Below are 18,367 nucleotides of genomic sequence, written 5' to 3' on the forward strand. Positions count from 1 at the left end.
GTCATTTTCTTTTCCGCAAGGTGATCAATCTTCTGTTTCTTGGCAGTAAGAGAGCAAATGATTGTGAATTTTGTTTTCTCGAGTTTAAATGTGTTATTTACAGCTATTATTTTTGAATCATTTCTGTATAGCAGTGATCTATCGCAGTAAGAAGAGGTTTTCTGTACCTCCACATGTTGTTGTGTTGAGCGGAAATTGAAATTACAGCGCTGGGTTTTATCCCGCCAGGCGTCCCCGGCGTGAAGTTGGATCGTTATGAGGAGGGCCTGAATGTGCAGCACTGCGCTCTGTCCCTGGTGGGCGAGCCCATCATGTACCCCGAAATCAACCGCTTTGTGCGCCTCCTCCACTCCCAACGCATTTCCAGCTTCCTGGTCACCAACGCTCAGTTCCCCGAGGAAATCAGGTAGCGTTGCCGTTCTCAATCTCAATGCTTTGCAGCCAGCTGCTGTCAGATTAGTTTTATTTTTTTCGGTTTTTTAAACCGTCTGTACCAAACTCGTCAGGATTAATCGTGAAATCCACTATACAGTATATCAAATCAGCTTTCCCCATTGAAATGAATTAAAATGCCATTAATCTGTTCTACCCGACTTGACTTCTCCATCCTCCTCCTCCACATCGTCTCTGGGAGTTAATTGGTGACCGCTCAGTAATATGTGGTGCTTTTAGGAGCTTGGAGCCAGTCACTCAGCTGTACGTTAGCGTGGATGCCAGCACCCAGGAGAGCCTGAAGAAGATTGACAGGCCGCTTTTTAAGGACTTCTGGACACGGTTCTTGGACAGCCTCAAGGCGCTGGCTGAGAAGGTTAGAACACTTTACCAGTTGATAAAACTTGAATCCTGTCACCATTGTGGTTGTTTTTTACTTGGAAAAAGATGCACTCCTTAAAAAAAATACACACTTTGTTTTTTTTCCCCAAGATTAAGGAATCTTTTGGAAAAGTCATTAAATTGTTTATTTCCATAAATGATGTCATTTTACAAGAATTAACTCGCCTTTTGTCCCGTAAAATAGTATTACTTTGCCAGTCCTTTTAAAAAGTGTTTGGGCTAAAAGTTGTTTATTTCTACGACCATTAAAAAAAATTGTTGTATAAAAATGAAAACGTAAAAGTTGAACATTTCTGGTGGAGGGGAAACAAATCATTTTTTGTATTTTTTTATTTTTCTTTTTTCCAATGAGCTGTTTTTTGACAAAATTCAGTTTTTTTGGGGTGAAGAAATTAGTATGTTTAACATTTGAAAAAAGTATTTTTTCAAAAATGCATTTTAGGTCAGGAAAAGAGGCTTTTCTTAATTTTCTTGTTTTTAAAGAAAGTTATTTTAATAATACTCTTTTTTTAGTTTAGAGAATACATTTCTTTTATTGTATTTTTTTTAAAGAAAAAATATATAGCTTTTTGTCATTGTGCTTCTGTTTGCCTTGTTCACATTGATGTTATTTTCTCTCTAATTTAAAAGAGAATTAGTGATGTTTTTGATACCTGACCTTAGAACTGACATATTCATTGAAGTCCCTACCTACAAAGTAAGTGTTTGTGTTAGACTGCATCAGACTGTAAATGCCAAAACACTTTACCCGCTTCGATCCACTCTTCATCGGTGGCTTTAAAACGTCAAACCTTTGTGTCTGTTCCCGCTGGATGTGAGGCGTGCCAGCATGCGTCCATTTCTGTTTAAAACGTATCCGTGTCTCGCGGGAGCGCCCGGATAAAAGGTCTAGCTTGCCTTTTTCTTTTCAAGAAAAGAAAAGTCCATTAGCGCAGCCGGTGTCCTGCAGCCGCCTCATCCGTCTGTCGATACGTACTCTCAAGACAGAGTTGTTTACATTTAACCCGTTTAACATTCGGAATATGTTCCTGGCTCATCCCCAGTCGGTATAAATCTGCACTATATAATTGGGCTGGACGATTAATTGAATTCAAATTAGCATCACAATGTCATATAATGCAATTTTTATATTGCAATACTGCAATTTGGGCTTCATTATTATTTTTAGAGATGTGTACAATTTAAAAGTCAATTCAAAATGGTGGTTTAGCATTTTTTTTGTCAATCTTGCACTTTTACTTGTCCCACCAATTTTTTATTGATTTTTTTGATCCGCATGTTTCCATATCATTGCTTTATAATAGATGAAAAGTTGACGGGACAAAGCCGCAGATTTGATCTGATTTATGACTTAATGATTCAAATTTACAGCACACTTGTTGGCAATTTTGTGAGCACCTAAAAGATTGCACATAAAGTGTTTAGTAAGTTGACAACTATATTTGAAGTCGATTCGTAGACTCTCTCCTTGTTCATTTACCTAGCGGAAGCCTAACCTAAGACCAAAACATGGATTGTATGTATAATAAATCCAATATTGTGTCGTCAATTTTACTTTTGAAGAGCATACCATTGGTGCCCGGCAGAATCATCTAGTGGACCTCTCTCTGTTTCTGTCTTTCAACCCTCTCTCTTTCTTTCTCTTTCCCTTTCTTTCTTTCTTTCTCCCTTTAGTCCTCTCTGTTTCTCTCTCTCTTTCTCTCTCTCCCTCTGTCGGTCGTTCTCTCTTTCTCTTTCTTTCTCCCTCTGTTTCTCTCTCTCTCTCTGTCCGTCTGTCTTTCTCTTTTATTCTCCGTCTGTCTGTCTGTCTCTCTCTCTCTCTCTCACCCCCCCCCTCTCTCTCTGTCTGTTTGTCTCTCTGTCTCTCTCTCTCTCTCTCTCTCTGTCCGTCTGTCTTTCTCTTTTATTCTCCGTCTGTCTGTCTCTCGCTCTCTCTCTCACTCTCTCCCTCCTTCTCTCTCTCTCTCTCGCGCTCTCTGTTGGTCATTCTCTCTTTCTCTTTCTTTCTCCCTCTGTTTCTCTCTCTTTTTCTCTCTCGCTCTCTCTCTCTCTCTATTTCTCTTTTTTTCTCCCTCTGTTTCTCTCTCTCTGTCTTTGTTTCTTTGTCTCTCTCTCATGTTCTCTCTCGCTCACTCTCTTTCCATCCGTTTTCTCTTGCTACTCTCTTCCTCCACCTGTTCTCTCTCCTCCACCACCTGTTCTCTCTCCTGCCTGCAGTTGTTCCCTCTCCAGAATGAATGTGGCTCTCAAGCTGCTAGTGCGTTTTTTTTTTCCAGTATCCCAGGTTGTCAACAGGTTTTTAAAACTGTGGTCTTATTCATAGAGGGGTTGCATGGTACTGAAAAATACATCACTGTCAAATGTGAATGTGTTTTCATACACGTATTTTGCTAAAAAAAAATTCTAACCTTGGGTCCTATGAAAGTGAGACCTGAGAAGAAAATAACGTCAATTGGATCAAAGCATAAAATAAACCATGGCATGAAACCATTGCTAAAAAGACACACAAAAATGAAAGTAAAAAGGAAATGTTCAATTCCATTCTTTACTTTCTATTTTATGAGGCTATTCATGATTCTCTTACAGTACAATACTGTCGAGTGTTATTTTTTTTTACATGAGTTTTTTGGGGGTGTTATTGAGGGCTAACACGGATTACAGTGAAACCCTGCACATTTGACTGTTTGCAGATTTTTCAAGGGCACATATCTCGCATTTGCTGAAAAATTCGCCCATTTACTTTTATAATGAGCTCAGGCTCAAGCCATGTCTTACATAAAAGCATTGCTTTTCTGCCATCTTGTGACCAAGGAATTATGTTGAAATGAAAGGAGGAGGTAAATTTAGTCAGGCCATAGCCTTGTCTAATTGAAGAAAAGTGCATTGCCGCCATCTTGTGGCATCTATAGGTATTTATGAAGCTTTTGGGGTGTTTATCAATTACCATTTGATTTTTTATTTTTTTTTCCCCTCTATTGGCGGCTGGTCTAGCTTGTAGGGCTGGGGCTATCGAGTTTTTTTTTGTGTTTGTTTTAGAATTGATCACAGATCATCTCGACTATCAAGTAATCCCTTCATGATGTATTTGGAATTTCTAAACAAGAAAACAAATACAGGTACTACTGTCCACTTTGATCGCCACCCTCACATTCTGCGACTTTGAACGTGTGTGGCTTGTTGAATGTCACTGACTGAGAGTGTAGAGTTGGCTGTTGTTGGCTCAGGACAGCGGCTGGCTCAATTTGAAAGATTGAGTGCCTTTTGGCATCAGTTGTGGGTGTCCACATAGTTTATGAATGTGCTTGTTACATGGTCATTTTGTTTGGAAAAATGATGACCGTAAAATAGCACAATATAGCAAAAATTCATGCTGCAAAATTCGATACGCTCGATTAAAAACACGCGATACAGTGAAACATTGATGGACGATTGTATATAACGATGAAAAGCGGTTATTGTGTATATATTATATGATGAGGGGATTCTACATTTGCATAATTTTCACAGTCCTCACGATCCTCTGAGGGGAAACCACAAGTACCACGTGGCCCAGAGTGAAAATGAGTTTGACACCCCGGCCGACGTCATCCTGCAGCATTTGAACAGCACTAGTCCAATGTTTTCGCTTCGTTTTTGTAATCCGCCCAGGGAAAGTTCACAGTGTACAACATATTCCCTCATCCAATTGCCTTTGTTGTAGCATTTAAAATGCTGGGCGACCCCTCCTTTTCCATTCTATTTCCATTCGCTCTCTCGGCGCTCACTGCAGCGCTGCGGCGTCTTTCACGCGGAACACCGCAAGTTGTGTTCCTAGAATCAACAATCAAGTCCTGGCCAGGCACCAAGGGGAAGGTGTTTTATTTTATTGCAAATTACACGCGCACGCACACACACACACGCATACATAAACGCGCAAGCCCTGCTCTTTTGCTCCATACTGTTTGCCACTTTGTACATCACTTCGAACACACCTACACAGTAGCTATTTGGTTGTAATAGTTTTACATTTGGAAGCAATTTATTCATATTTTAAGAGCTGTTTTGTAGTATTTATTTTTTGATGTAATATGGAAATTCTAGATTTGTTGTGCAATATTTTTCTTTTTACATTTTGGTTTTAATATTTTCTTATTTTGTTTTTAATATAATTTGTAATATTTTTGCTTTTCTCAATCATTTGGATAATGTCAAATTGGTCAATAATTGGGTTGTTTGTTCCTGCTATTTTGTAGTAGTTTGGATGGATGTACTTTTTTTATCATCGTATTTTGTACTAGTATTTTTCTTTTAAAGAGATTTGATATTATAGTCTGGTATATTTTTTGTTTCCATTTTAAAATATTAGTTTATACATTTTTCCAAAGTTTGGCTAATCTTTCAAGTTCTATTGTTGTTTTGTGGATTTTTTTATTTTAGTCCTGATATACTTTATTGTTCTTATTTTCTTTTTAAAACGATCAGGAATTTTTGGGCTGTATTTTTCTTGTTTTTGCAAAGCATTTTTCTATTATAGTAATTTTTTTTTTTTTTTTTGCATTTTTCTAATGGATGTGTGTGTTTTCTCTGATTCAGAGGCAAAGGACGGTGTACCGACTGACGCTAGTGAAGGCATGGAACGTGGAGGAGATGACGGCCTACTCTGAGCTTGTCGCCTTAGGCCAGCCCGACTTTATCGAGGTCAAGGTAGGATACGGTTCCGTGTCATTATTCTTGTGTGTGTCTGTGCGTGTGTGCGTATGTGTGTGTGTGTGTTATTGGAATGCATCCACATGGCGGGCGTCTTGGGAGACATCAGACAGCAAAGCCTCATTCTTTTTTTCTTTTGATAATGCGCGTGAATGCCAAGAGCGCCAGCGGCTGGCTGGCTGACACGCAATGCGCCGTCTGTGCTCACTTCAAAGTTTTACAACTAAAGAACAGGAAGCCAGTGAAGATATTGTTTGTTTTGTTTGGTGCTTAAATTATTATTATTTTTTTTTTGGTACAAATCTCAATATTTTGGGATTTTTAGATATTTTAGGAAAACTGAGATTTTTTTTGTTGTCTTAATAGTTTTCAAAATTTAGAATCTAATTTTTCTTTCACATTTTTACATTTTCTTTACAATTTTTGTTTTTGTTACGATTGTTGTTTGACTTTGATTTTCTGCCCCAATATTTTTCCATTTTCGATTTTATTTCTAATCATTTCATTTTTTTTATTACTCAGTTTTTTGTGATATTGTGTTCTGCCAGTTTTCATTTTCTGTGTATTTTTAAAAATGGTCATTTTCGCCAAAATTTTTTTATTTTAGATTTTATTAAAAAAATTTTTTCAAATTGATTTCAAATGTTAGACATACCTGAACATTTCCCCAAATTTAATGTTAATATTTTTTTGTAACAAGTTGATCCTTATTGCTTTGGTTGAATTTTGACAGCACAAATGAACCTAATGATTTGACTTGCATTGTTTGTGTCAATGTAAAAGTATAAGAATAACCCAACTGAAATCATTAGAAACAAAAACGCAAGTCAAAACGCAAATCACAACTTGTATTCAAAGTATAAAAGCCCACTAAAACTGTATCTTGTCAGGTATTAGGATTCCTTTTTAGCACAGTCAAAAAGACATGAGAGGTTTATTATTTAACAACGTGCGGGTCCTTTTGCATGCAAGTCTATTTATTTTTGAGCACGGAGATGAATAATTGACAAAGTGAGCGACTGTGACACGTGTCCTCATCAGACAGCGTTTGTCCTCTCGTCAGCAGTTCAGGCTGGATTTCTAAACTGTCTCAATTGAGATATGCGTAAACAGAAAAAATCGGATGTAAATCTGAATCAGGTCACTTCGAAATGTAGATGAATGAAAAAAGAGGATCTCATCCGATTTTGTCATTTCCGACTGTCGTGTGGAAACCCTGATAAGTTCTGTGCACAAACAAGCCGAGAAAGACTCGTAAAATCCGGCAAGTCCTGCTGAGGGTTAAATAAATCTTTAAACTGGCAATTGATGGTGCACCCAAATGATTTTTCTTGTCATTCCAGAAGCAAAAGAGCATGTGAGGCTCTTTGTTAGCATTCAGCAGGCAGCCTCTCGTGGGAATGCGTCCTCTTTTTTTTTTTCCCTCTCATTCATAATCAAGAGCATGCCACGTTCCCCCAGCCCATTATTTCCCCCAGAGTGAGTCCGGAGTCCGTCCATAGTGACAGAAGGGCCCCCAAATGATGATGGAGGGCGCGAGCGAACGGGCGCCTCGCACGTGTGACAAACTCGAGTAAATAATTGAACAAGTCGGTACGCTACGGCGTGAGGCTTTTTGTTTTTGTGCAGGTGCCGCAGGAAAGAGAGGGGGAAAAAAAAAGCTTCTCGCAGGTGTTTGCGCTGTGGTTTTCAAAATAGGAACAGAGGACTTTTGATGTGGATGGGTAATGTAACACAGTTGTGAAGCATTTGTCAGCAACTGTGTTTATCCAACTAAATATTAGTCCAGCGATTCGCAGCAAAGCCAAATAATCCAAGCCTTTTTGTATTTTGGGGCTAATATTTAGAATTTGTCATTTTCGTAATTTGACATATTTTTGTGGTGTATATTTGTCATAATAGTTTATTTTTGTTTTGTTTTTTAATGAAGCTTTTTTCCCCACCCTTTTGTTTTCTAACTTGTGAATCTCTTGCCTAATAAGTGCTTTCAAATATTTTGTAATTTATTGTACTTTATTGAATAATTATATAATAATAATAATAATGATAATAAGAAGAACTTTATTGAGTAATGTTTTAAAATAGGTATTTTTGTACCTTTTTGCAATTTCAGATCATTTGTAATATTTTAGCGTGTTTATATATATATATATATATATATATATACATATATATATATATATATATAATTTATTATTCTAAGAATATATATAAATTAATATATTTTCAAATCTTATGTTTTGTAATTTTGCGCTACGCCTCTTCTTGCTCTTAATTACACTGCATCTCTCCCAGTAGAGCTCGGTGCTGCCCGGCATTTTGTAGCACAACACGGTACTACACAGGAGTCGCAACTCTTAATTCGCCCTTGTGAAAGATGACTGATACACAAGGGGTTCACTGTAACATACTTTTGTGTTTGGACTGTCAATTCTTAATTGGTGATGAACAATGAGGATGCTGCTGCATGCAAATATACAAGGTGTTTCCGTTTTTTACCATAGGTAGACCGTTGTTGCGCATATAAAGTACAGTTGTGAGTTCAGTGCCGTATCACTTTAATGAGAAACAAATCTTTCTAGGTTGATGACAAGTGTGTCAGTGCGCATGCTTGTGCGCGCGTCTTTCTTGTAATGAATTGTGGTTTTGGAGACTTGCTTGCTATGCACTTTGCGACCACATTAAAACGAACAAGCTAAACCCGCATTAGCTCTTTCATCCTCCTCCAACCGCCTCGTCTGTTGACGGAGACAATCTGTGTTTTGTTTGCTCGTCTCATATCTTTTCCTCCATTTGGCCCATTGTGTTTTTTTTGCTTATCCGGTGTGAACAAGTAGACCTGAATGATGATTCTGATTATGATGATGTCATCTATTGCGGGTCATACACTCAGCAGTCACTTCATTAGAAACACCTGTTCACACAACACACACTGAAGTTGTAAAAGTCGGTTTACGCATAATTTAGAATTAGATGAAGAGTTGAATATTCCTTTCAGCAGCAATTTTTTTAATCAACGTTGGCATGATTGTGCCTCTAAATCTATTTCGATGCCGAGTTAAAAAAATGGCAACTTTTTCCGAGCACAGCGGGTTTCAAAGAGATTTTCAAATTTCCTCGATGCTGAACACTAACCCTCAATTCGGAAATATTAGTAAATATATTTAATGTAAATATCTTTGTCATAAAAAGCTGTGCGCAACACAAAACAAGGGCACTGACCATTGTTATGCTTAAAAAGGACGTTTAATCTTTAAATCTGTTCTTTAAAGTTCTTAAAAAAAGATGAGTCAACATTTAATTGAATATCAATTTAACTGATTTATATCTGTATTTTATTTATTTAAATTTTCCTGTTTACAATATTTGCTTTATTTTGTCTGTTTGTTGTTGATGTTTAAAATATTTTTTAATCACATTTTCTGTATTATTGCTGTCGGGGAACGAGGGTGCGAGGGAGAAAGCACGAGCCACCAGTGTCGCCGGCGCTTGTTATCACTCGCCAGCTGATTGATGTTTTCCCCGCGGTGCTGCCGTTTAGTAGCAATAACCAACCGCAATTAGCAGCCTCTTCATTTTTTAATGCCCCTCAAAGGACGTCCTGTGCTAAAGTCGCATCCAGTCATCTGAGAGACTTGTTTATGCGCCTCACCGGGTTGTTGCTGTTTTGGTTAGCAACAGACTTTAAATTGACACAGTTAACTCATTTGCAAATGCCAAAGATAGGCAGTACTGTATATTAGCTCTCTCATGATGTCCCAAGACTTTTGCACAGTCCTGCAAGCTTTGTCTTGGGATCGCTGCGGATTCAAAATGTGTTCTTGAATTGCAGCGCTGTGCACTCTGAAGCGTTTGGGAGTCATGAGTCAGTGTGTGCTGCTTGTAGACAGTGATAGATTTTCAAAGCGCTCCCTAATATATATTTTTTTCCTCTCGTAATATTGATTTAACCATGCTGTGTTTACATATCCACTGCCTCGGTGTTGCCTGTAGAGAACATTGCTGTGCTTCGGCTAAATTATATCCACTATCGATTAGTACCGCGACCTTCTCATTTGTCACTTGACAACAAGTGCTGACTAATGTTTATATCAATAATGCTACCTGATGCACTCATTGGGGACTTTTGACCTCACTGAGAACTAGACTGGGCTAAGGCCCAATCCCATTACTTCCCCTTGAGTCTTTATCTTTGTCTTTACCCTCCCGCTTTTGACTTGTTTGGGTAGACGATGACGAAGGGTGGAAAAACAATCTCCCTAGGGAATGGGAATGCACTAAATCCGCTACGTACTCACTTCGAGCCGCAACATTACTTCCTGATAATGATTACATGACATTATTGAATGAAACAATGAAAAATGACTGCCAAACAATTCAGAAGCAGCCTAGCCTCGACGCTATTAGCGCCGACCGCGTGCCAGCGAGCGTTAAGCAACATCTTTTAAAACACGGCAAATTACAAGAACCTACAACTATCTAATGAAATCTTGAGTATTATTGGGTTGAAAATCAATTTGTCACGACATTCAGAAGCAACATTACTGCACTAGCTAGCTTCTAACATTGTTGTTTTGGTCCGCTAGCCAGCTCGACAGAGAGCGTTTCAACCACACAACTCAAAACACGTCATTGTAGCAAAGTATAGAACATCCGATAAAACCAGGCAGGAAAAACCTACTAGAACACCCGAACTTAATTTTGGGTTAATCAGAGGCACTGCAGATAGTGAGCGCTACGTGTGGCTCTCATTTCACGTCAGTTTGAATGTGATTGGTTATTTCCTAACAATGCCACAGCCCAGTTGTAAAAGATTGTGACCTTGAAAATGGGACTATTTAACTTGAAACAAAGACTCCATTCTTGTAATGGAAACACTTTTTGTAACGTAATTACATTCTAAATCTTTCAAATTGTCCCTAATACTCCCTCATATGAAAAGGATTGTTTTCAGTCTCCACTGCATTTTTTTTGGGTTACAATTTATTTCCAAGAGTATAAGCACAAACTGGGATCTTGTCAACATATAAATCACAAAAATTATGTTCTTTGCAAAACCAGAGCAATTCACCGCTGAACTCGTGCAGTGCATTCCTGGTGTGCCTAATGAAGCGTCCAGTGAGTGTAAATAATGTGTTCTTTAATTTATCAGGATGTGTGTGCTTGTGGTGCAGAAAGCAGGCAATAATTGAATTCAGTGTCACATTTTCTGCCTTTTGTCCGAACATCCCTAGTTAATCATTTTCTTCTTTGGTGTCTTGTACTCGTTGGAGGCCTGATTGATTGTCTCTCTGCTGCATCAATAAGTGTTATTGATTAAACAGACACACCAATAAACTTGCTTTCAACACAACCCACTCCACTTTTTATTTTCCTTACGGATTCTCAGACATAAATGTGGGTGGAAAATTAAAATCAATAGTGGCCGCAGTATATTTATAGCGTTTTCCCAAAGCGTTAATTTGCGGCCATGAAATGTCTTAGTACCCCCGAAAGACCGATACAATGTTTTTGTGTATCCGTGTGTGTATCCCATCATTTGACTTGCGACATATCTACTTGGCCGAGTACCTCATAAGTTAGGGCACACAGTCTCGCTGTTCCGATTGAACTGTATTACAAGGGTCTATGTAAACCCACTGTGGGTTTGGTTGAGCATTTTGGTATTTACTGTCAATATATTTAAAAAATGATAAACTATTAAGTGTTGTGTTTTACTAATATTTTCAACGAACCAAAAACATTTTGCTACGAAACAAATGAAAAAAATATTCACACAAAAATAAAACATTAAAATTTATTAAAATGCTGTAAAATAAAGTTAGGCAAAAAATTAGTAAAAATTTAAATATAATACAAAACTATACTAAAATAAACTGCTAAACTATAATATACAAAAATCATGGGACAAAAATATTTGTATATTTCTAAAATTATTAAATAAGATATAAAATACATAAAAATGTTAATACGTATTAGATTAAAAAAAATACACAAGTTATAATAAAGGTTGCTGCAGCGTTAGAAACAATGCTAAATAGTACAAAATACATTTTAAAAAATATGCGTAAATATATGCTGTTTTGTTTAACAAAATGATATGGTTTGCCTGACAATTTTGGTTAACTGTACAATATTTAATGACCTTGTTGTTTCACTTAGTTTTGAGCAAACACACACATGTTGTTATACCATCATTTCTTGACAGCGAGAAAATGAGAACCAGTGCCAATGAATACTTTAAAAAGTGTCTTTTAATAAATTCAAATGTCTTATTCTATATTGTCACACAAATGAAAATGTCGTGTCTGGGGTTTTTACTTTTTAACACGCAAACAACATCAATGATTGGTGCAAAGCCATCAGTCACATGACCTGAAGGATACACGGCTTTTCATATATCAAGGCTATCATCGGCTCTTCTGCCAAAAACACGCCACCAACCCCGCCGGCCGTCGTCTGGGCCTCTACCAAGTGATTTATGGCGACTCTGTTGTGCTGGGCTGTTACTCAGTGAGCCTCCAGGTGCAGCCACCGTCATCCATTGTGTCCCGAATGCACAAACAATCTGCAAAGGGAAGAAGTGTCAGCCACTATAAAAAAAAAAAAAAATAATGTATCCAGTCACCTCTAAGCACTGATTTCCAATCGTTTACTGCAGCAAGGTGCTGTCTGCTGGGAATTTTCCTCATTATACGCTACTCACAAAACGTTGTGGATATTGGGGTAAAATTTAAGAATCAGAATCAGAATGCCCTTTATTGTCATTGTACAATGAGATTGGAGCGCTCCCCTCTCCAGTGCAAATTTAATAAATAATTAAATTAAATATATCAATTAAATTAATTAAAGATTAAACAATAAATATATATGTATAAAATAAAAGAAAAAGAAAAACACAAAGTCTACCAGATTGACAAAAGTTTCGGTGTTCCTGCCATATATTCTTTTGTGTGTTTTCAGGGTGTGACGTACTGCGGTGAGAGTTCAGCCAGCAGTCTGACCATGGCCAACGTCCCGTGGCACCAGGAAGTGGTCACCTTTGTGCAGCAGCTGGTCGACATGCTGACTGACTACGAAATCGCCTGTGAACACGAACACTCCAACTGTCTGCTCATTGCCCACAAAAAGGTAACGCCTCACACCTTGACAGTGTCCTGGCTTGTCATGCCCTGTCCTGTCCTTTTGTGGCCTTTCTTGTCTTAGCCTCTTTTTTTTTGTCCTGTCTTGAGATATCTTTTTCAATCCTGACTTTTCATGTCCTTTCCTGTCTTGACTTGTTGTCTTTTGTCAACTTGTCAGGTCCTGTCCTGTCTTGCCCAAACCTGCATTGCTCTGTCCTGTCCTATCCCACTGTTTTGCCTAATTTTATCCTGCCGCAACCAGCCCAGTCCTGTCCTGTCCTCTCCTATCCTACCCTGACTTGCTGTTTCCTGTCCCACTATGCCTTAGCCTGCCCTGTCCTGTCCTGTCCAGTCCAGTCCTACACTGTTTTGCCTTGTCCTATCTTGCATTGCCCTATTCCATTTTATCTCACTGCAGTCTTGTTTTGCTCTCTGCTGTCCAGCCCCATCCTATTTGAGCTTCACCTGCCCTGCGCCGAGATTGCTTGTTGTCCATCTCGTCCACCAATAAATCCGTTTTTGCAGTTTTTAAATTGAGTTTTACACATTTCACATGGGCCACTGCCTTTATTGTGTGCCAGTTGAGTTATTGTTGCTGCGGCTCGTTTTCTTAAACCGCTTCATTATTTCTTTGATGGGGAAACAGTCCAGTTGAGGCGTGGGCAGATGTTTGAATATTGAATGGTGAGTCATTGTCTTGCCCCCCCCAACACACGCACACGCACACGCACACAATCATAGAAGTTTACACAACTCACTCCCTTTCTTTCACCCTTTGCTCACACTTGCTCTCCTACTCACTCATTCATCCACTCACACACTCACTCACTCACTCACACTATCTTTTATGCACACGCGCTCTCTCTTTAACACACACACAAACACATCACACACTCAATGAGACACTAATTCTCTTACTCACTTGTCTCTCACACTCAGTCACTCTCACATACTGTTAAACATACTCTCACATGTAGACTTTCTACGCTACATGCACTCTCAAACTGTTTCTGTGACTCTTTCTTCCTCCTCTACCCACAGACTCACACATGCACTCTCTCACTCACGCTCACACACAACGAATATTCACACCCCCTCATCATTCCTGTCCTGCGCTGCGGTGGCCATTTGTGCGACAGCCTCAGACTTTGCTTCATTTGCACGTCCTTCTCGCCCACGCCTGTCAGCGTTTCCTAATATACTTGTGAGCACGCACGAACACACTCTCAGTCTTTGCACTTGTGGCCCAAATTGTTGTGTTGCAGCGTGACGCTTTCTCCACCAGACAGCAATGCTAAGTTAGAGCTGTCGGTCTCGTCCTCGTCTTTCAAAATGGACGCTCATTTTTTTGGAGAGGGCCTGGAAAACCTTGGTGCTCAAATATGATTTTTAAAAGAAAAAGAGCTGCCTGGTAATTTGTTGATAACATAAAACAATTAATTTTAATGTTTTTATTATATTTATTTTATTTCATTTTGACTTTTGTTTTTGAAAAATTAATTCGTTTTAATTAGTTTTTCTGGCAGCTTTGTTAGTTTTTATTAGTTTTACTTTTTTTCAAAATCAAGTTTTAGTATTAGTTTTAGTTTTTCTTTTTGATCATTTACTTATGTGCAATATTTAAAAAAGACTATCATAAGTATTGTAGTAAAAAAAATCAACAAAAATATTGAAGTATTATTTTTGACATTTCGATAATACAATGTACAGTTTCGTTGAATTACGAAGTGCAGTGCATAACGCTTCTAAAGTTAAGGCATTGTTATATACTACATACATTTTTATATACTGTATAAATTTTCTTCCTATAGCTGAACAAAAATGCAAAAGCACTTTTTACTTTCGTCTGAGTTCAATGTCAAGAGCAGGTGAGCCACTCGAGCCAAAGCCACACGCAAACTCGTCTCCTCGTTGTGACGTCATATGGGGGCTCTTATAATTGGCGGTAGCTCACTTTAATTATGATTACTTTTATAAACGTGAAATGTTTTTTCAGTTAGTTGTCATTATTTGATGAATCATTTTCAGTTAAATTTTATTCCGTTAACAAAATGTTTTTTTCAATTTTAGTTACTTATTTCATAAATTTCATAAATAAAATAAGGAGACGACAAACACAAGCATGTGCCCTGTTTCTTTCCAAAGAGACATTGCCGGCATTACCGTTTTCTCTGGTTTCACAGTAAGAATGTTGGTCCGTTAAACACATAAACATGTATGTTGAGAGCGGAAGTGATGCCTTGACTTGTGCGCTCTCGCATCATTTGCTTGTCGATGTGCTGCCCTACAAGCACATACAACCCTTCAGTTCACTTCCAATGAATGAATGAGGCCCAATGAGACGGCACTACCACCGCTGGATAGTCCACGGCGTGTTCTTTACATGCTCGCTACGTGTTCACTACATGTGACATGTGGGGCACAAAGCATAAAGGCGCTGGACACTTCATTAGGTACACCTGAACCATACAAAGGTGGCCCTTGTTGTTGGAAAGCTCTCAGGAGTATGGATTGTTATTTTTGTTAATGCTACATTTTGCGGTGTGTACGTGTGCGTTAGTCGCATGCACATGCAAACATACTGAGTGTGCGATGGCGTGTGTGAGTACATAGGTTTGTGTGTTTGTGTGAGAGGAGAGACCGGTGTGAGAACGCATATGTGAGAAACTGTCTCTGACAGTAGCAGTGTGTGTGTGAGAGGTCAACCCTGAGAGCAGTGTGTGTTTGCCAAAATGACCGACACCTGATGGATATAAACGGCCGGGTTTTGCTTTTTAATTTATATTCCACAAACGCAATATGACTCAGAATTCTGTGTGCAGCCACAAAGAAATTTGTAGCGAAAATATTTGTGTTGACTTGCCCTTTAAAAAGAAAATTTTGCCCCTTCCTTTTGCTTCCTGTTAGCATTCCAGACTCAATTAGTAGTCTCCTCCACACTATCCCTGAATCCTTCACCATCAATCAGTCAATTGATTTTTGTGTCTCATGTTTCGTGCGACTTCTGTCGAGCTATATTTATTTATTTATTCTTTACCTTTCACCAGGCGTAAGAGATTTGACTCTTTCTCCGTTGACCATTTTTTATATTAAAACATGAATGCAAATCCCATTATAGGACGTATGGCATGTTTGTCCTGTTGGCTTTTAGCACCTTTAGTGCCTCTGTGGCCGTTTATTGAATCTGGCTTATTGAATCTTGCTGCCGATGCATTGTGGGAAAGACAAGAGGTCACTTACTTACCTGGTTTGCTTGGATTGACACACACGCACACGGACACACACGCACACAGGTCCGTGTATCAGCCTCCTGTGGGCCCTTTAACAAGATGGAATGGTGGCTTGGCTGTGAGAGTCGTGATTGATAAGGAGGAAGTCGTAACAAAATACAGCACAACCTTGAAAGTTGTGCGACATTTATTCTGAAAGGATGACAGAAGAGAAATAACGACAGTAAGTCGGCGTGGAAAAGACCACAGGGTTTAAGTTGGTCTGGCATTGGTCTTAAGGGCGGCAGCTATTGAATATTTTGGTATTCAGATATCTTCCTGAAAATTCTATTGCGTAATCGGGTATTTGGATAAAAGTACAAAAAAAAAAAGAAATAAATAAAAAATTAATCACAATAACGAACAACCAACTTGTTTTCATTTCTAGATAATCAACATTTCATCGGTGCATTTTCCCAGCAGTCTTCAGGCGGTCGGCGGGGCACACCCTGAACTGGTTGCCAACTAATTGCAAGCGAAACAATCACACCTTGGAACAATTTAGAGTGTCTAATCATTGGACTGGCTTTGATCCAACGGCTCTCGCTGTCTTGCCAGCTGGCGCTGGCAGTCGGCACTGCAAAATATAGTGTCAGCGTAATTACTATTTTTATTTTTTTTTTTTATTGCCCTTAATTAGCAATTGAACTTATTTCAGAACGATGTGTTGTTAACATTGATGGGAGACGAGTTAAGTAGGCCGGTATGCACGACACGCTGCTGGGAACAACTTCAAAATAAAAGCATCACAAGGCATTGAAGTCTATAAATTATTTGTTCGGGTAAGGTTTATTTACAAGATGAGTATAATTACGTTAGCAGCCAACTGTTTAACTGCCACATGCTCATCATTTGTATTCCTCTGTTTTCAGTTCAAGGTGGCTGGCGAGTGGCTTACGTGGATCGACTATGATCGTTTTCAGGACCTGGCCAGGGCCCACCAGGAGAGCGGCGGCCTAAAGGTTTTCTCGGCGTCGGATTACATGGCGCGGACCCCCGACTGGGCGCTCTTTGGGGCTAGTCAACAGGGCTTCGACCCAGCCGAAACCCGCTTCCAGAGACGCAACAAAGGCAAAGATGTCTCTGGGTGCTGATTGCAACATTTGGATGAGGACTTTTAATTGGCTTTTATATTCCAGACATTCTCTTCCTCATTATTGCGTTTTCTGCTCTCTCTCTCTCTCTCTCGCTCTCGTTTTTTATGCATATAAGTTCTCCTAATGAACGACAGAATTAAATCTGTTGAGTTTCTGATGCTGTTTAATTAAATTGATCCTCTCTGCAGCTTCATTAGCGGGCTCATTATAGATCACTGTTGTCAAGATCAAGGTCCGCAGGTCACATCCCACTCACTACATCTTGCTAAATGGATTTGTTCTTTTCAATTTGGCAGAATGGCCATTTTTACTCACATTTTGCAGATACAGATAGAAGCTGTTTCACCACCCAATCCCTTCTTAACATAAATTGAACAAATCAGTTTTTTTTAATCCCACATCCAGATTAACTGCACTTTTGGGATTCGACATTTTGCAAATGTACCTTTTTTGGAACTTAACCGCCGTTATTTGGTGGGAAACAAAAGCGATGTAGAACTGAGTTGAGGATTTCCATTTTGTCAAAAGCAGTTTTTTGCCTCCATCTTTGAAGTATGTTGGTGTCATGGAGCGATGTTGAAGTGCGTCGAGGAACTTCATTTAGACAAAAGTAGTGATTTGCTCTTTGCTTCCATCTTGGTGCCAAGGAACTATGTTGAAGTCAGTTGAAGTTAATTTAAAAAAAGTCGTTCTTTGCCACCATCTTTTGGCATCCATAGGCAATTATTGGTTTGTTGTTTGTAGCGGGTTTTCGTTATCACGACAGGACACAGTGCCTACCCTGTGCCTATAGCAGGGGAACCCTATTTGCCACTCACAAATGCAGACGAAACCTATTTATGTTTTTTCTGGGGTGGGGGAGGGCACTGTCATCTATTATTTGCTGAAAATTTGACCTTTTTGCCGTTTTTGCGCTTAGGCCAAAGCACTATCGAGTAAAGGTATTGTAAGTAACTACTGTAAAAATGAGTTGAGGATATTCATGTCGTGCTTTTCTGCCATTTGTGACATCTTTAAGCTTTCTGACATCTTTTTGGCGGCACTGATTTCGAATTTAATGTTTTGTTTAGAAATTCAATAACAATTTATATCATTTAATTGAATGTAATCATCTGATGTTTATGATCTTAACAGTTGGGGTATTTTAGCTGAAGTCATTAGACTTGGTTACTGATGAATTACATTCGTTTTAAAGCTTGGTGATGTATGAGAAATGAGCATGTTGTTTTTCTATTTATATAATATCCACGTATGTCATCCGTCGACCGCAGAGATTTTCTTTTGTCTGTCGTTCGAGTCTGCATTTAGTTAATGTTATCTAGGAAAAAAATAAAATAAAATGCAGAAAATACAGTCA

General features: G+C 38.7%; 1 protein-coding gene across 1 annotated transcript in view; it reads left to right on the forward strand.

The window, feature by feature from the left end:
* The window catches only part of tyw1 (tRNA-yW synthesizing protein 1 homolog (S. cerevisiae)), a 30,381-nt gene extending 12,014 nt beyond the window's left edge, over positions 1–18,367 (forward strand). Inside the window, exons 12-16 of the mRNA XM_088301525.1 lie at positions 229–406; positions 673–808; positions 5,407–5,517; positions 12,484–12,651; positions 16,786–18,367. Of these exons, the coding sequence (XP_088157651.1) occupies positions 229–406; positions 673–808; positions 5,407–5,517; positions 12,484–12,651; positions 16,786–17,007 (815 nt within the window). The 3' untranslated portion in view covers positions 17,008–18,367. The remainder of the gene's footprint in view (positions 1–228; positions 407–672; positions 809–5,406; positions 5,518–12,483; positions 12,652–16,785) is intronic.

This window comes from Idiotropiscis lumnitzeri, chromosome 7 (genome assembly GCF_059441095.1).
Source record: "Idiotropiscis lumnitzeri isolate Australia: NSW breed Sydney's pygmy pipehorse chromosome 7, RoL_Ilum_1.0, whole genome shotgun sequence".
NCBI lineage: Eukaryota > Metazoa > Chordata > Actinopteri > Syngnathiformes > Syngnathidae > Idiotropiscis > Idiotropiscis lumnitzeri.